This window comes from Thalia democratica, chromosome 6 (genome assembly GCF_965202585.1).
Source record: "Thalia democratica chromosome 6, ktThaDemo2.hap1.1, whole genome shotgun sequence".
Classification (NCBI taxonomy): Eukaryota; Metazoa; Chordata; class Thaliacea; order Salpida; family Salpidae; genus Thalia; species Thalia democratica.
In genome coordinates, this window is record NC_139170.1 from 47,369,463 (window position 1) to 47,389,670 (window position 20,208).

The following is a 20,208-nucleotide window of genomic DNA, read 5'->3' on the forward strand; positions in this document are numbered from 1 at the left end:
TTATAAAAATTATAATAAAATTTAAATTGACTTCAGTAAATGCTTGAAAATAATTTCATAAGAAAACATTAATTTAGTTACTAACACGATATTACTTAGAATTATGTAGTTCAAATAAATTAGGTGAGTGATTTTATTAAATAAAGACTAAATAACAATGTTTATCAATACTTTTTGAGCTTTTTATTTAGTCTTTAAGTTAGAAATATTAAGTAACTTTTTTTTATTTTGACTAGTTTTTTATAGTCTATATATCATCCAAAAAGAACAAAAGTTGAAATATATAGTTTTCTAAGGGTGTGCTTGATAAGCAAAACCTAGTTTTTTTGCTGTGTTTATTTGTTTACGGACCCTTTAGACTAGTCAAACCAAGTTTTCAATAAAAATAAAACATAGACTTTTGACCAGGACCCAAGTTTTTTCACAGTCGGCCCTTTTTCAAAAAAATTAAAATGATCGCCCCCATTCATTGCAAAACCCAGAATATTTAGTTTAGATTTCGAATTTTTCTTATATTGTACATAATGATTATTTTAACTTTTTATCACTGACCCAAGAATACTTAGTGCAGTGGTATTCACCGCATTTGAAGTCTGTGAACAACAATCTTGGAAAAACTTTACCCCAAGCTCAAAACTGCCTTGTTTTTTGCTGTTCATTTAAAACTGTAGAAAATTTAGTTGAAGAAGCCGTCTTATTGCTTAAAGTTTTAAAATTGCTTCTCGACTTACTGAAAACCGTCTAAAAAAGGGAATATTGGTCTTGTTTGAAAACCCAGTTTTAGATTAACCGTACATGTGTAGTTACGTAGTTTATTTATTTGTTTATGAAACTATTTTTCAGTTCAAAAACTTTCTAACAAGACATAGTTGTAGCTGATATAACTTAAGTTTTGTTTTTTGACATAAGACAGAACAAAAACTTTTTATTGGTTTTCTAAAACTGTTAAACTACATTTTAATTGTTTTACTAACTTCTAATAAAATATAGATCAAATAAATCCTTCAGGAAACGTTATTTGTCATTAATTAAACATGAAAAAAACACATCAACGATCACAACTAAAATATGTTTCTTCCGCACCCAAAAATAACAGCTAATAGCGCACGAAAAAATAGTTAAAAATCTTCGAGTTACTACCAGAAAGAAGCTTAAAACACAAATTAAAACTACTGTATTATTGTCGAATGTTTAGTTTAATTTGGAAAGATTAATAGAATTTTAAGTAAACTGCTGAATAACTATAACAAACCTCGTAGAAATTACAAACTTTTATTGGTTTATAAATGGCACATTATGTAAATAATAATAAAAAAAGAGTCAGTTTCTTTTGCAATCTAATAGTTAAAATTATTCTTTGTACATGCCCTTAAGTAATTCTATGCAAAAACAAAGTCATTTAAATTCACTTCTAATACCATAAAAATGGTGTTATGCTTTAAAAAAACAAGTTGTGTATTCTATTATAATTTTTACAGTTTTTTTTAAATCAAAACAATTTGAAATAAAATTACAAAAGAGTTTTAAATTAATGAATTTTTTTTATAAATATAAAATTTTGTATATACTAAGTTATGTTAATAAAGGTAATCTCACTACTGTTTTTAAATATAATAAACTTTGTTAAAAGTCTTCATTTTCACAGCACATTCTAATAACTTTAAAACTTGTCCATTAATTTGTTTTTTATTAATATTGATGACTATATAAGACTAGGAAGTATTTCTAAAATGGCATGTTTTTTTTTTTGTATTTGAAGAACGTAAAAAACTCAAAAAAACACTTATATGATATGAACAAAATTGCAGTACTAGATTGAAGTGGATTAATCGAAAAATGAAGTTTTTTTAAATATATTAATAAATCAAAAGCACTTATTTTAAAATGTTGCTTTTTACTTTTTGATTTCTCAAATATTTGTTCCACCAGGGGCAAAAACTATTAAGTCATAGGATATTTTGTTAATAAAGGGGTGATTTTTAATAAAGTGAGTTAAGTTTAATTTTTTTTAAATTTACTTTTAAAAGTTTTTGAAAATGTTATCACGAAAGCCTTTTCCAAACGAAAAACTTTTCAAACGCTTTCTTCTGTTTTTTATTCAACTTATTTATAAACTTTTTTTATTTTTTATTAAACTATGTTGAAAAACATTATGCATGATATTTTATAGTTGTAAGCTAATTGTACATGAGTAGTTACGTATGAATTGGCAAATTTGATTACATAACTATGTTTTATACTTTAAAGACTTGAAACTTTAACCTGAAACAAATAAATCACATTGGTATTTAAGAAAAGTTGTTTATAACTAACTGTAGAAAAAATACAAACACACGAAAACTAAAAATGTCCAAAAGTTTTAGCGCAAAGGAGGAAAGGTGCTCCAGTAATTATCCCCGGAAGGGAACTCAAATCTCAACAGACTTCTCCGTTTGCAAGTATTTGAGCCAATCCCGTCTTCTTTAACAAACCCTCCGTTGCTTCTTTTTAAATACTCTCTTCTGTCCAACCTGTTTAAGTGTCTTTCTCTGATCTTATTGAGGACCGTACCTCCCTGATCAGTTTCCACCCCAAAAAGGAAGTCATCTTGATCTTGCCTGCTCTAGTGCCAGGCAGAAGTGTTTAAAAAAAGTAAAATTTACACTTTAAAAATTATGTAAATAAGAAGATTCTCAAAAGTATATAAACTCTCAATACTTGAAAATTCAGGTTTAGTAATCAATCATTTGTATCATAAGCAGTGTTTTATTGACTAAGGCTTTTAAAACTTAAAGCTGATGTAGAACTATACTTCGAAATATTAAATCTCAAAACTATCATTTTAAGTAATTGAAATGTTAACTTTTTTCACTTAAAGGCACTAGTTTACTTATTCTTACCTGGCAACCTTTACATGTTCATAGCAAATATATGCTTTAACTAAGTCGTATTAAGGTAAAGGTGTTTTTCTTTGCTGCCATTTCTGTTTTGTTGGTAGTTTGGCATTCAAGTCTATATTGAACGTTGTATGGTTGAAAAAGTAATCAGAAGCCGTATAAAGTTTTTTTTCAAGATAGTATAAGTAAAAATTGTATTTATTAAAAAAAATCTACATTTTACAGTATTTATATTTTTATACTTAATTTTTAGTTTTTACAGTTTTACTTTTTATATTTTTAGTTATATTAATTTTAAGTGAGAAAATACATGACTAATAGATTAAAAAAGTAATGCTTGTAAATATTTTAACTTCACTCCTATTCTAATTATTTCATTTACAAATGAAATTTTACAGATGTTCATCAAAAAATAAAAAAAACTAAGCACAGTATGTAACACATAATAAAAACAATAACCTTCAAATACTTGTTAGAAATGTTAAATTAAGAAACAATAATATACATAAACCGTATAACCAATACTTTGTTTGTAATTCCCTAAAATATATCAGTTATCTTTAAAAATTAAATATAAATCAACAGTTCTATGTTTTAAGATAAAACTATGCTACAGTTTTTAAACTGTCTGTATTAAAGAAAAGTGCAAAATATTTTTGTTGTTTAACACACTAAGAGATATTATTAATATGCTTTAGAGTACTATCCTATTTTTTTATATAACTTTCTTGATCATTTTCAGTTTAGTGATGTTAAAACTAGGTTGTTACTATTCATGTTATAAATTGCTCGGTATACGTTGAAAACTATGAAAAAGCTAAACGTAAGTACGCAAGAGAAATAGATTAAAACTTTAAAAGCTGCAGCTTAAATCATTTAAGTTTATAACCTAAATTTTAATATTTAAAAGTAGCTGTAGAACCAACTAAAAATAACTGAAGGTAAAAGTTTTTCAACACCTAAATACTATATGAGTGGCTGGATCTAATAATTAATTGAAGATTATTTAGGATATCAATAATTATTGCTTATGTACGTACTTATTTTGTCAAAAAAATACTTAAGCAAGTAAATATTGCATATGTTGTTATCTTTAGGTTTACCATTGAAAATAATCAGTTTTCCAAACTAAAGGCGTCCTAAGAACATAAAAAAAATATTAAAAATTTGCTATTACACAGGCAACAAAATGTAAAAAAGTTTTTAAGATAAGCCATCTGTAGTTTGTAGAATTTTTTTTTCTCAGTTTATTTACTTTAATAAAATAATAACATGCTTAATAAGTTGAAACAATTGTTTATTCTTATGACTATACAGTTGTAGGTCTTAAAAAATAATTTTTAGTTTTCTAATAAAGTATTTATAGTTATCAACCTTACCTAAAAGTTTCAATAAATTCTAGCTAAACCTTCATTATTTTGTAAACAATTTTCTTTTCAGCTTACAGGAAATAAGTTAATCTATTTTTTGAAATAAATACAATAAACTTACTATATAATTAATTTTCTGTTTGAAAATTATTTTTTTTAGTTACAAGTATGCATTAAAAATTCTACAGGCTGTTGTATAATATAGCTTATTGAACAACAACAAAAAAATACGCTCAAAATATTCGGTTTTAGGACCTGTTGCACGAAGAACCTTTAGGTTATTAAGTTGTACACCACGGATACCTTTTAACGTATTGTCTAGGACCATTGTCCAGGACTGTTGTTTTAGAGCGTAGACTTATTCTGAAAGCATTAGCCTTCTTTAACTTTAAAACTTGTTTTTCTTAAGAAACAAAACAATCTCAAGCTTGATTTTTTTTTGAAAATTTATTTTTTGGTAAACTTTTTAAGTTCGATAACTCAAACTTTAGCTCATAATTAAATTATAATTTGAGATTAATGTTCTTTACACTGAAACTATAAATCTTTTATTTATCAAAATTCCTAAAATACAATGATAAAATCAATTAAAATTGGATGGTATCAGCCACATCGAGTTACATTTTGTGCAGGCAAGCTCACGTTTTATAAATAAGTAGTTACATTAAGGTAACGAATAAAACGTTCAAGTAAGTTGGAGAAAAAACCTACTCAGTCTGTCAATTAAAACCGGTGGTACTGCTAACCAACGTCCCTAATTCACGTTTAAACTTTTGTACGGCCATCTTACTTCGCACCTGGAACAAATACTACTTAGACTCAGGTGTCGGTACCAAGTCTTCAATGAGATAGTAACACCGAGCCTCGAACTAACGACAACACCGAGCCTCGAACTAACGACGTTTGCGGCTGAGCGTACCACTGGTTCGTGAAATTTTTTTTTTGTGTTTGTTTTAACAAACATTTTCGTTGTTCGTTTCAGCCGTAACAAAAATGTTAAGTGGCTTTCAAACTCTGCACCAGTCAGTTACTAAATGCTGGCACCGTCAGTCTATAAATCAACTAGACGTGCATCTCAAATTATAATGTATAACCGACTTGCACAGAAACGAATATTGACTTTAATATTTTCAAGTGCTGCTAATCTTGATTACACCAATAAAGAAACGTTTTTACCCGAAAGAAGCGTGGGCGGGAAGAAAGTAATTTAAAAATTGAAAACGATAAAGTGACTGTTTTTACTAGCAGAGAAAGAAGAAATTACTAGAACACAAACTACCTCCCAACTTTTCCACATCGAAGGCAACACAATTAAGGAGCAAATTGTGATGACGAAGTCAAAATGCAGACTATTTTTAATTTTGCGCTTCAGTTTTAATAAAAATATTTTTAATGCCGAATCTTAAGATTCAAAATTGTACTTTTGAAGAACTGACAAAAAAAAAAAAAGTTTCAATTATTTTTTACAACTCAGTCATTTCTTATATGTTTGCAAAGTGTTTGACAATCCTGTTGAAAAAAGTTAAGTTTTCTATAAAATTTTTTAAAAACTGAATATAGTTTATAAACTTTATTTCTTATTTTGGAAAATGACTTGTTGTTTTTAAAAGGTCTTAGAATTTGTTATTGTCAGTTTTTTGACGTTACTAGAGAGTATATACTACTTATTTGTTACAACGACTAAATTTTTTATTGACTTTTAAGAACAAAACTGTCTTGAATATTACTAGTTTAAAAACAGGATGATAACTAAAACATTATAATTTTCTGGTTATTATTTTCTGTGTAGTTTACTTAATACGTTTAAGTGATACAACATAATAACATTTGTAGAACAACTCGTTTCCAAGATGAAGAGTGTATTATTTTCAGCTTAACTTTTGTTTTATATTTAATCATTTACTAATTGTTGCATTTTCAAAAAAATATTTCCTTGAAAAAAACAGTTTTTCTTCTAAGAGTTGCGTTTTTTTTTGTTAAGTTATTATTAAATTTATGGAATGCAATAATTTAATAGTTTTGAAAACCACTTGTAAAAGGCTGCCAAAACATCAATATTGGAAATAATCTGAATAGAAGATTTGTCATAACTTGTTATAAGATTTTTATATTAGTTTTATGCCAAAAACGCTTTTAAAATCAATAATACTTTATTTTAAGATCTTCATCTGTTTATACGTACTAATAAAAGTTAATAAAAAAAAATCTCAAGTGTATCATTCTTTTATTAAAATTGTCTAACATTTATCTCTACTCAATAAACGAAAAATTACAGTACTTAATGAACCGAAACAATACAATAAAAAACCAAAAACATAATCAGTAAATATCTTGCCAAAAAAGTATTATCATGATAAGGTAGATGTAAAAATTAAAAGCTGGAAGGCGCTAGTTTTATTTTTCCTCCAATAAATGCGCTTCTCAAGTTCTAAAAAACTAGAAAAAGTGCTTCCATAGGCAGAAAGCTATAAAAAGTGTTTTCAAAACGAAAGTTAAAAAAAAAACTCTAAAAAAAGTATTTCTTTATAGAACGACTTAAAATAAAAAACACTGCTAATTATTACTTTTTTGTATAGTAAGTAGCTTGCATAAATGAAACATTCTTCACTGAAAATGTGAAGATACAAATAGTGAATTGCTTTTTCAAAAGAAAATGGCTTGTACAAATGAAAAGACAAATTTGTAGTGAATTATAAAATAATTAAAACTCTGCTTCTAGACTCCCTCCATGGCAGGTGATTTATAGCAGCTCATGTATGGATATAAATCTGAAAAAAATTTAAAAAGTAAAAAAAAAATAATTAGTTTCTTAATTTAAAATTGTTTTTTTTTATGTTTTAGTATTTTTGTAACTAGTCAACCATTTGGGTAAAAGCTTGTATTTAAACTAACTGTAAAATAATTTAATCGTCTTAATAAAGTTTAAGTAGATAATTGTAAAATTTTGACAAAAAAAGAAATAAACCTGCAACTTAAAGCGCCTAAAAGTGTTTAAAAGAATTTACTACCAATAAAAATAATGATTTTTAATTACCGTGTATTTTTATTCAAAAGTTATTTAAAAAACCTTCTATTTTCAACACTCTGTCATTTATAATTAGTACATTTTTAAATAACATTTTTTTAATAAATTCAGCTCATAATTATCCTCAAACTAATACTTTAAAAAAAGTTCTGCAAAAACCTACAATCGACATCTGAAATAAACTCATGCAAAAACAAACAGTTCAGAGGTAGAGCAGTTCTGACAGGTCGACAATGTTCATGTACGACGGGGTGGGTTGCCAGTTCTCCTGCAAATTTGTCATCTGGGGCAGCGTCCAACCTTTGTCCTGTCTGTTGACGCACAGCTCCAACCTCTCTTTCAACTCCGCCACGTAAGGCTGCGAAATGATCGAATTTAAAATAAACGCTAGATGGCGCAGTTTGGAGTTGCGATAAAAATACCACTACCGACCGAAATCAGCTGTGAGAAAGTTTTTATCTTAAATTGGGTTAGAGAATAAATAATTATAGAAACCACCACAACTAAAAACACACTGGTGCAATAGATATAAGTAAAAGGTATTTTAAGGCATTATTTAAAACTTAAACTATTTTCTCTATATCGATTCAATAGAACCAGTTTTTAAAAGTTTTTTATTAAAAAGGAATAGAAGCACGTACGTCTATTGGAAGAAACTAAACTTATTTGTTCTTCAACTGGTTAAAAAATCTACATAAATAAAGACTATTGAGGTGAATTGTAAATAATCTGTTTAGTTTTTTGACTCATTTTTACATAATCTAGAGTTTAAGAATATCTAAACGATAGATTATGCAATATAGTGAAACATAATTAAAAATGAATAACTCCTTTTTAGTTGTTTTATGCCGTGAAAACTTATAAATGATTAAAAAAAAAGAACTTTAACCATTATATACGACTGGTTTTTAATATCAAAATTATTAAATTTCTGAAAAAATCAGTTTATATCGATAAAATTTTAACTTTTCAGGCTAAGATATTTAAAATAATTGTACTTTTACCCAAAAATGTTAACATTTTATAAAATAAAACTAGCTTCGAAAAAACTTACTTAAAAAACTTTGCTCACTTGTTTAACAGCCTATATATTATAAAACAGAATGATAACTAACATTTTGTTAAGTGCAAAGTTTATATGATTAAATATTTTAAACAATTTAACGTTTCCGAGAACTTGTATGAACTTAACCTGTAAATCATCAACATTCACTATTATGTATGTATTCAAAGGACTTATTAGAAAATTAATCTTTTGGTCACTATTTAGGTCTTAAATAAATATACTCCTAAAACTGGCTAAATATTTTTACTTCAGTTTCAAAAACAAAGTTTCAACTAATATTTACTAAACTTTCATTATGTCTTACAGAAATTTATTTTTAGCTATCAATTAATTAAAGTAAATAATTTCTTCAAAATTAACAGATAAATTCTTACTTAATCTGCTTTACATCCGAATAAATTATTTATTTGGTATGCAAGATATTAAGAACACAGTTAGTTTTATTTATCAGAGAATTTTTGTTTTGTTTCTCTCTAAACATTAAAGCGTGTAGAAAAAAAAAATTGAGCAGTTTTAACCAAAATTAAAATCAAAACTTTAAATAATTTGTAAACAAATTACTGGTATATTTTAAAACATTTTTATACAACATAAATATTTCTTAAACAAGCTTTCTATAAAAGCAAGTTTTAGTTTATTATGTACAGATCATCTAAATAAAGCATAACTATACGATTTAAAACTAATTAGAGCAATTAATTTCACGAAGCTTGTGTTTGTAATCAAATTTGAACATAACGGCATGAAATTAAAAATCACATATACGTATAAAATTTTCTTATTTTATTCTTACAATTTGTTTTGTTAGTCTGTATAAGTTTAAGCAACACCATAAACTACACAGAGAAGATTAAATGCATTACTAGTAAGCACAAACTATGAGTAATTTTAACAATAACCGGAGTAAGCTATTCATAACCTGTTTAGTAAATGAAACTAAACGTTGCAAATTAACCTTAATTGCAATAAATTTGGTATATTCACATAGGCGCAATAAACTTTAATACAATAATTAACTTAATAATATTACTTAACTCTAATTACAATCAATAAAACAGTATAATAACGTTTCAACACGTTTATTTAGCAGAAATATTAGTAACATTTATCTCAAAATTTTTTGTTCAAATAAGCAAATTTAGTGCTAATTAGAATAAAATTTTCAAGTTTTAAATTATGTGTACCACTGCACTACTGATAAACTTTACTAAACTTAAACCAGCTATCTTTTGACAAATCATCGTCAACAAAATTGTAATTCATTAAAACTTACACTAAAATTTACAGAATGAAAATACTTAAGTTGTTTAATCAAAAAGATGATTGATGTCTTTCGAACTTTAAAAAAAGTTTCAAAACAGAATTAACATTTTAACCAATTTACTACTTTAAAAGTTGAACTTTTAACATAATCACCAAAAACAAACGTTAATTAAACTTTTAAACCTTTAGATTAAAAAATAATTGAAACTTGAAATCGTCTTAACTGATTTAGTTTATAGCTTAATTTAAATTTATCTGAATTCAAAACTGTTTAAAATATCAAAACTTTAAAAAAATCTTTCTCTACAATATTTTGTTAAAAGTAATATTGAATGGCGATCGCGTCTTTCATTTCATAATTCAAAATAAAATAAAAACAATTTAGCGGTAACATATAATAAAATTGAGCATTTGATTTAAAACGGTATTAAACGTACCTTGTAATGTCTACAACTTTATTTGCGTCTTAAAGTTTCGTAAACGTTATCTCAATAAGAGAAGTTCTTACGGGTAGAAGAAAATAGTATTGTAAAGAGATTAATACAACAATCGAAACAACACTTTTTTTTTTTTACATAAACTAAAAAACACAATGATACATAATAGCTACATCACATTATACTAAAACTACAGGTAAACACAAATGGGTAATAAATACTAATAAGTATCGTATAACTTAATCAAGAAAGCATCTTAAATTCAACGTGTTTGAAATGCATCATACTAAAGCACACCAATTACTGTCGAATGCACTGCCGAATGCTCATAATTTTCAAAATGTTGTTTATTTTATATCAAAAGCAAAGAAAACTTCTTTTTTCTTACGTATTCATTGAAAAGAAACTAACTCCTAACAATAAAAAATGTTTGTTTTTTCAATACTGGAAGCACGAAAACTGATAAACAGTTTACAACATCCGCTTTTAAATAAATGTATCGCGTGAACACTGCGACAACGTATACAAGTTATTTTTACAATAATAAATAGGTTTGCATGTCAGAAAAGATAAGTGTTCTCTAAATTTTTTATTAAAAACAGGGTTGCCACTTGTTTTTCAAAATTTTTTTCAGGTTTTCCAAATTTCTTTCAGGTTTTTAAAAGTACACATTTTTGGGTCTAATTTTAGTTTTAAGTTAATTTCTATATAAGATACTGTGTTAAATAGTATAAAAAGATTGAAAACATACTGTAAAGTTACTTTAAATGTGTTTTTAAATAAAAAAAATTTTAAGATGACAAAAAATCTTATTTATATGATAGAAATCGAAATTTTAATACTAAAAATGTTTAAAATTATTAAAAATTCCAGGTTTTTTCAGATTTTTTGATAAAAATTCCAGGTTTTTTTTTTTCAAAATTTCTAAAATTCCAGGTTTTTCCAGGATTTCAAGTAAAGTGAAAACCCTGTAAAAAAACCAATAAAAATGAGAGTTATGCGTGTTGTACTTTATTGTGTTATTGATGTAATTAGGTACATTTAAAAGTGATAAAATGTAGATGTTTTTTTTTTGTCTTAAACTTTTGTTATCTAATAATTGTCGGAAATAACTGTACATAAGTTATCGTTCATTTGTGCTAAATTGTTTTCGCTTACAGTTTTAATCTAGCTATTATTTGTTGTGTTGCGTTCAACTACATTTGTTTTAGTTCGTCTTTAAAAAATATCAAAACTCATTTGCATTTATTTATACGAGATGATTGCTTTAAAGCACGGGCACTGAAACCTCTAACCTGTAAATGTTTTAGAACCATGTTAAACAACAACTAATTTAATTGAAAAGGTCCAACTCAACCCACTTCGAAGTTCATAAAAAAAACCAAACAAGACAAAAAACAACCAACCTCGAATCTGTACTTCCCGCACTCGTTGTAACTCTTCAGGAAATCCTCGACCTTGCCGTGTATGGCGTCTATCACGATGAACCTGTGCTTGTCGGACGCTTGGTGGCGCATCAGCTTCGACGACGTCTGTAACGTCACCTGCAGCCTGTCGTGCACCGCTTTCAGGTTCTTCTTCGTTTGGTTCTCGTCACTGCTGAACTCGCCCTGTTTGCAAATTTGTTACTCCGTGATAAAAGAACTTTTTCCTCTGATGAATGGTTCTACTTTTTAATGTTTTTTATGCAGTAACAACTTTATAATAGTTGAAATTCTCAAATCGTCCTCTTTGGTATGTCAATTAGTTTTTGCGATTTTTTTTTGTTTTTTTCTTTATACTATATACAAAAACAAGATTCAGTTCATATTTGACTTGTTCGCTGAAAAATAATCTGAGAGTACTCCAAACAGTATGAGTATAAAGTATAAATTTTGTATATTTTTTGAAATATAACTGTTTTTATATATAGTAGCAATATTCTCTAATAAAACAAATCCTTCAATTGGCAGAAAGCTTTGAACAATTTTTCCTTGCCAACAGTTCAGTCCAAAGATGCTTATTTTGTTTTTAAGTTGAAATCTTAATTTTACAGATTGAACTTTTAACATGTTTTCTATTAACGCTCTCAGAGTGTAATTTAATTCACCAACAACTTTTAGTGTTCTCAAACGACATAAGGTTGCTTAAAACTTGCCGATGTAAAAAAAAATCAACAAACCTTGAAGTAACCATCCCAACTGAACACTTTTCCTTCTCCGAATCCTTTAATTTCGTACCGTTGCTGTTGTTATAAAAACAAATAAAAATACCTCAAAACTATATATTATATTTAATTTCAGAAGTTTTGATGCTTGGGTAATGATACATGTAAAAAAAAGTGTAAGAAAAAACACATTTTAATAGTGTTTCAAAAAATTAATTAAATTAAAGTTAGTCGTGAATACTGATTTTTTAACGAGAACGACTAATTATAATATTCATGTACATTACAGACAATTTTAAGGTAATAAAAAATTGACATTCCACCAAATTAGCAGAAATAAAAATGTCATAAACTTTAGAATATTTTTACATTGTTGTCCTAAAATGACAATTGTACATTCAGGACCAAACAATGAATAGCTTGTCGTACATAAGAATAAAAACTCACTTTTATAAGCTCGGCAAAATACGATTTTCCTGAACCGGGCAATCCTCTCATGAATATAACAACCTAAAAAAATTAAAATTTTAGTCATCTTAAAAAACTATTTACACAAAAATCCCACAGTGAAAAACTAATTAAGGCAATTTTCGCGTTAAGTGAACGAAAAGCAGCAATCAAAATCCCATTAAGCAAAGCTTTGTTATTTTAAACACGTTTGCGACACTTCTTTAAATAAAAGATTAAAGAAACTACATCTTCGTAGAAAATTAAAACCATTTAAAGTTTACCGATGATCATTCGCATTTAATTTCCTCAGTTAAAAAACCCACTTTCTTTTTCTCCGTCTGCTCGATCAGGTCGTCAATTTTTATCCTGATCCCCGGTTCTCGAACTTCCGGTTCGGGGGATTCCCTCAAAACGACAGCAGTTTCATCGGCGGCACGTGTTTGTTGCGGGGGCTTCCTGTTGGCGACCGCGTACTCTTTCTTCGCTCTCCCGTCTCCCTCCTCGGCGGAGTCGCCCACGATCTGACCGCTCTCAACCGAAGACTCGTTCCGCGCTGCTGGTTCTGAATTTAGTATTCAACAATTATTGGTTTTGCTGGCAGTTTAAAAAATGACAAAAATGCTTTGAATCGTATATATTGTAATCATACAAAAAGTTGTTTGAGCATAACTTTGTGTTATTGTTCAGACAATTTAGTAAAATGTTTTTCAGACAGTTGGAGCTTAACGAGTTGCTTGAATTTGACTTTATCAAAAAAGTCATTTTAATTATACAACAACAGGAAAAACTGGTTTTATCAGCAGTTAAACAAATAGTGAAAACAATTTTTTAGAATAAATCCAACCCGCTTTTGCTTTATTAGTTGTTTAAATCATTGAGAACATATAATATTTGAATTAAACGTTTTAATTACACTGCAAGGGGGCTTTTAATTAAAAATAAGTCACAGTTTCCAAAATTAATTTTCATAAACGTCGCCAAAATTTTTATAAATTTGTTAGAAATCACTAGTTAATTTACCATACACTTTTTGCTTGACTAACTACGCCTCTAAATTACCGCTTTGGGAAACTCTGATCCAAATTATTGCGAGATAAACTACACGCCTATTGAACGTCCCTGAACAAAACTAGTAGAACGAGCAAGTGCTTTGTTTGTATCAATTAAAAGGAAATACTATTAAACAATTATAACTTTTTACCTGAAGGTTTTCTGTTTGGAGTGGCGTACTCGGGCTTGACTATTTTCTCTGGAATGCTGTTTATTTAATATTAATTGTAAACATTTTATTCCGAAATTGACAGTTTGTTTTTTGTTTATGAATTAAAAAATATTGAAACTATTTTACAAATTTAACTTAATTTTTACCTTAAACATTCAGTTGTTTTTTATAAGTTACTTACACTTTTAAATTATTAATTCAACATTTTATCCTTACAGAATTTTGTTAAAACAAAAAAGTTTTATTTTATCAACTACAGCATTTTACAAAATCAAATATTTCTTTAAATCTCATTCACAGTGCTTATTTCAAAGTATCTTATTCACCTGATACTGGAGGCAGTAGTATAAAGTATTCATATATTAAATTTACAAAATATCAAATATAATGTGTAAAATATTTTTTACGATCTTACCTGATATTGGAGCTAGTGGTTGTGCTGTTCGACAATCTTCTTTTTCTTAAAAATTATATTATTTTTTATAACTACACAACATTTTCACAACCAAACATTCATGAAAGTTATGTTTAAATTTTAAAATGTCAAACATTATCTCATATCAATGCTCACACCTGCCATACCTGATATACGCTAAAACGTAAAAAAGCATAAAAAATTATACCTGAAATTGGAGGTAGTAGTTATAACTCACGAGTTTAAATGATTTGAGTTAAAAAAACAAATTCCTACATAATAATAGTTTCAATCAATGTATAGTTGTTTCTCACCTTATATTGGAACTGGCGGTGCTGTTTGACGACTTCTTCTTCACCTGCTGCTCATTTTTCTTCTTCTCATCCTTTTCGTCCTCGTCGGAAGACGACTGGAGAATCTACAATAATTAATTTTTAATCATTGATGCAGTTTCAAAATACACTCATCGAGTTTGAAATTTTTCAGTTTCAAGCAATTTATTTCCTAGCACATGTTTTACTGACACACCGAGATGATTTTTCATCACTTCTGACACAACTATGATTCAGTTTTTAAACTTAACATTAAAAAATACTTATATTATGTTTCTTTTATACCATACATATATTATTATTCTTTTATATATAAAAATTGCGACCTCTTCAAGTAAAATAGTAAATAAAATGAGCAATCTTTTTTTTAGTCAAATAACTGTAAATTAAACATTAAAAAATATTTATTTTATTATTCTCACCCTCCTCACGTTCACCACTTTCTTCGCCTCCTCTTTCTTCTGCTTCTTCTTTTTCACCTTCTTCTTGCACTGCACCACTTCGGGCTTCTTCGGCTTGACCACTTCCACAACTTGCTCGCCTTCGTATATAAAAAAATGGATTTTAAAGATAATTTAAATAAAATAACGTAATGAGCTGAACAAGTGCCGAACCAACGAGATTTTTAAATATTTTCAACGAAACAACCTTTCGGCAGAATATTTAATTTATTTTAAACTTTGGCCTCTAGAATTTGCTGTCCGTTTCTAGTAAAAATAAAACAAAGAAATAATTAGTTAAAACCTTGTTGAATATAAGTTCGTTTGAATTTTGTTTACAATTTTTTTAATCCGTTTTTAGTAGAAATGAAATGAACAAATAATCAAACCTTGCTGATTATAAGTTCGTTTGAATTTTGTTTACAATTTTTTTATAATTTGTTTTTAGTAGAAAAGAAATGAACAAATAACCAAACCTTGTTGATTATAAGTTCGTTTGAACTTTGTTAACAATTTTTTTATAATTTGTTTTTAGTAGAAAAGAAATGAACAAATAATCAAACCTTGTTGATTATAAGTAGTGATGTACCGGACTCACTATCCGGGTCCGGCCGAATATTGCCATTTTTGTCTGATATCCGGATCCGGCCGGATTCTAATTTGAAAAAAAAGTCCGGATTCGGATCCGGCCGGACTCTAATTTGAAAAAAAAGTCCGGGTCCGGTTCCGGCCGGATTCTAATTTGAAAAAAAAGTCCGGATCCGGGTCCGGCCGGATCCTAACAGAGATCCGGCCGGACCCGGATCTAGTTAGTAAAAAAGAGCATACTGAAAAGTATTTTTTCAAAAACAAACCCTGTGTAAATTAATAAGAGTCATTTTCGTCAGTTAAAATTAAACACCTACCGGGATTGGCTCATTCTGTTCCAAGACTAATTTACATTTGTTTACATTTGAACTTAAAAATAAACATTTCATAAATGCAACTCTTTACATATCTTGTAAAATTAAAAGCTTTGGAATGAATACTTGCATTATTTATTGTTTTAAGTTGTGCTCAGAGAATATTTAGAGTTAATACATTAATGTACGAGCAAATGAGAATCATTTGACAAAATGTTTCAAACTAAATACTGATGCAACAAAACATCAGAAAATGACAGGTAGTTTATATGTAAGCAGTTAGTTAGTTTAGTGTGCAGCTTGAAGCAACAAAATATCTTGAACTTTTTTGTGAATACTTATTGTAAGTAGTGTTTTGTTTTACAAGTGAATAATTCAACTGGTGTTTAATTGTTTAAATGTTTAAGCCAGGTTTAAAGTTTAATAGTTTATTAAAAATTTTACAGTTTCTTGTTTACTAAAAGTTTTATTTAATTTTTAGTTTGTTGTTTTAAGTCTTTTGATATAGATTTAAATAGCTTCCAGTTTTTAAAGTGTTACCAAAGTAATTAATAATTTTGTATATGCTAGTATTTCTTGTTGTGTTTTATATAAAAGATTCATCACTCAAAACTGTCATGTCTGATTATAGAAAGTAGTCTCAGTTAGAATTTAGTATTTATTAGATATTAATTAAATAAGGTAGGATTTAATTATGTTGGGTAGTACTAATAAGTTAAGTGTACCACAATCGGTCCACAACTTTACTACCAAATTGTCAATCTTTGTTAGCTGTTCTACTGATTATTAGATTAAAGTATTTTTTTCAGTTTTTAAAAACCTCATTCTGATTTATGCTTGTTTATACTCACTCTAGCTGGTTTTATTGACTTAAACAGTGGCAACCCTGCTAGTTTGAAAATTTTTGGGAAATTTAGAAAATCTTGGACTGCCTCAGGCTAGTTTAGTATTTTATAAAAACTCAGGCTAGTTTTCTTTTAGATTTTGAATGAGTTTGAGCTGATCCAGTTTTCAATATTTTGTATTTTTCTAGTGTATTTTGTTCCAGAACTTGATTTCAGATTTTTAATTATAAATAAGACCTAAATTTGTAAACATTGTGGCTAGCTGTTCTACTTATTATTATATTAAAGTTCTTTTCTTTTCAGTTTTTAAAAACCTCATTCTGACTTAGGCTAGTTTATACTAGTGATATACCGGACTCACTATCCGGGTCCGGCCGGATATTGCCATTTTTGTCTGATATCCGGATCCGGCCGGATTCTAATTTGAAAAAAAAGTCCGGATCCGGTTCCGGCCGGACTCTAATTTGAAAAAAAAGTCCGGATCCGGTTCCGGCCGGATTCCAATTTGAAAAAAAAGTCCGGATCCGGTTCCGGCCGGATTCTAATTTGAAAAAAAAAGTCCGGTCCGGGTCCGGCCGGACCCGAAATTGTGGGTCCGGTACATCACTAATTATAAGTTCGTTTGAATTTTGTTTACAATTTTTTTAATCCGTTTTTAGTATAAATGAAATGAAAAAATAATCAAACCTTGTTGAATATAAACTCGTTTGAATTTTGTTTACAATTTTTATAATCCGTTTTTAGTATAAATGAAATGAACAAATAATCAAACCTTGTTGATTATAAGTTCGTTTGAATTTTGTTTACAATTTTTTTATAATTTGTTTTTAGTATAAATGAAATGAACAAACAATCAAACCTTGCTGATTATAAGTTCTCCTCTGAACCTTCTCATCGTTCTCTTCGTCGTCCGACGAGTTCATTAAAAACTTGGCTGCCGCTCTCCTGCGAGAATAATTATATCAAAATTGGATGTTCCTGCGAAAATAATCACACAAAAAGTGCCAGTAAATCTGTAATCTAAAGGGGCAGAAGTTGATACTCTATACCGGATCAGCGCGCTGTTGCTTACAAGTGTAATATACAATTAAATTAAAATCACTTAATCATTCACACACATTTTTCATACAAACTAATGTACAACCAGTAAACAATGTCTATGTGATAATAATACACAACCTAGTACAAATATAAACAAAAGTTCCATTGTTGCCAGCATTTAAAAATAGTTTGAGTTTTGACAACAAAACCGTTTTTCGAACTGAGCCGCTTTTGATAGATTTATTTGTTTTGTAAAAAAAAGCGGAGAATATTTATATTTTCTTACTGAAAGATTTATTTGTTATCATATATTTTTCCTTTTACGAAAAAACACATTTTTTTACTACGTTCTTAAAAATAAAGACCATTTTATCACAATGCCCTCCTGCAAAACTATTTAAAGGAACAAAAATATACTTTACCTCGTTTTTACCTTTTTAACAACTCGCTAAGTAAAATCTTATTAACAAAAGAGTTTATTTTTTTCTTTTTCTTTGAATAAATATTGTTAAGTTATTTTAGTTATTTTTACGTTGAATATCAAAATACTGTCATCAGTTTTTATTGAATATCAATTAAATGATTTTTGAGAAAATTGTTTAAACGGAACATATTAGTAAACTTTTAATACTACTTATTATTTTTAACTCAAAGATTAAAATAATCACAAGACCTTCTTTTTAGCTTGTCTACAACTTATATAAATTGTTTAAAATAAAAACCGGTATAAATAACCGGTTTAAGATTTAAAAAAATCAAAAACTTACAATTAAATAAATGTTTAAGAATTCCTACCTTACTTAATCTCATATTGGTACATTTAATTTTTTTTATCACATGAACATTTGAAAGTATTACCGTTTTACTAATTTTTGCATTGCTGTTTGTAATGTTTATAAATATTGCTTGAATGTTAATTTAAACTTTTTAGCAAGCAATTATTTCATTTAAAAATAATAGACAAGGCTCTTTAAAATAATATTTTTCCAAAAAGAAAATCAAAACTCACATTTAAAAACCAGTCTACTTTTCTTTACTATATACAGTACACTACCGCTTAAGTACGCAAATTGAACCCGACCAAAAAGTGCGTACTTAGCACGGGTAGTGCGTACTTTTTGACGATATAGTATAATATGAAATTTAGTTGTTTGTTTTCTTTCTTACAACTAGCCACCAAATAATTATGCCAAATAAACAAGTCATTTATTTTAAATAACATTTAAAACATAATTCTAGTTTGCAAATTTTTTTAATAGATTTTAAAATGATTTAGGCAAAAAAACTGGAATTTCTTGAAGTTCTAGTATAACATCCTTTACTTTGTCTTTCTGGATAAGTGCGTACTTGAGGCGTGATGCGTACCAAAAAAAGTGCGTACTTAAGCGGTAGTATACTGTACAGGGTTGCCAAATATTTTTGGCAAATTTTCTTCAGGTTTTCGAAATTTCTTCTAGGTTTTAAAAATTACACTTTTAACGGTCTAAAATTAGTTTAATATTAAGTTTAAGGTAAAAAACTTAATTATATAGTATAGCGACATTGAAAAGATATCGTAAAGCTTCTTTAAACGTGTTTTTTAATAAAAACATTTTTTGATGATGAAAAATAATTTTTATCTATACGATAGATTTTTTGTGTCAAATCGAAATTTCACTACTTGAAATGTAAAAATTGTTTAAAATTCCAAGTTTTTTCAAAATTTCTCAAATGCCAGTTTTTTTTTAAACTAAATTGTCAAACTCCAGGTTTTTCCAGGTATTTTGGCAACCCTGTGAAATGTGTGAAATATTAATAGTATTATTTAAATTAACTTATAATTACACCACCAGTATGTACATTTAAACATATTTCTTAAATATTTGAATTTTTTTTAGTAAATTCTTTCTAATACTTTTTTTTAATTTAAAAAGTCCAACAGTTTCTTAGTTTTTCTTACTTTTTCAAAATTCTTCCTGAGAGAGCTGTAACAACTTAATAATTTCGAGAAAATTTTAAGCATCATTAATTTTTTAATTAGCTTAAGACACAGTAAGTAAAAATAAAATTTAACGCAAACTTCACTTAGTTTAGTTGAATGAAAAGCTATGTTTTTTTAACCGTAGTATATTTAAATTGAATACAATACATTTTTTGAAACTTTACAATGTTTTTGTGGCTTATAAACGTTTTCCAATGTTAAATTATTATTTTTAAATATACTAAAAACAATAAAGTTATTAACAACGTCTCACCGACAGTACTCGAAATTTTACTGAAATCGGATCAAATTAAATAACTAAAAGTTTAAATAAATATAAATAATAACTCCATACATTTTCTGGTGTGAAATTAACTTTTGCAACATAACAAACATTTTTAACAAGTACTTAATTTAA

At 27.5% G+C, this 20,208-nt stretch overlaps 1 protein-coding gene across 1 annotated transcript in view; it reads right to left on the minus strand.

Annotated features, from left to right (window-relative positions):
* Nucleotides 1-6,497: 6,497 nt before the first annotated feature.
* Nucleotides 6,498-20,208, minus strand: part of LOC145837953 (uncharacterized) — a 44,689-nt gene continuing 30,978 nt past the window's right edge. Inside the window, exons 22-32 of the mRNA XM_082945447.1 lie at nucleotides 17,649-17,734; nucleotides 15,025-15,143; nucleotides 14,585-14,688; nucleotides 14,271-14,315; nucleotides 13,835-13,890; nucleotides 12,957-13,195; nucleotides 12,631-12,693; nucleotides 12,199-12,261; nucleotides 11,444-11,647; nucleotides 7,471-7,629; nucleotides 6,498-7,014 (exon numbers count right to left, since the gene is read on the minus strand). Of these exons, the coding sequence (XP_082801573.1) occupies nucleotides 7,474-7,629; nucleotides 11,444-11,647; nucleotides 12,199-12,261; nucleotides 12,631-12,693; nucleotides 12,957-13,195; nucleotides 13,835-13,890; nucleotides 14,271-14,315; nucleotides 14,585-14,688; nucleotides 15,025-15,143; nucleotides 17,649-17,734 (1,135 nt within the window). The 3' untranslated portion in view covers nucleotides 6,498-7,014; nucleotides 7,471-7,473. The remainder of the gene's footprint in view (nucleotides 7,015-7,470; nucleotides 7,630-11,443; nucleotides 11,648-12,198; nucleotides 12,262-12,630; nucleotides 12,694-12,956; nucleotides 13,196-13,834; nucleotides 13,891-14,270; nucleotides 14,316-14,584; nucleotides 14,689-15,024; nucleotides 15,144-17,648; nucleotides 17,735-20,208) is intronic.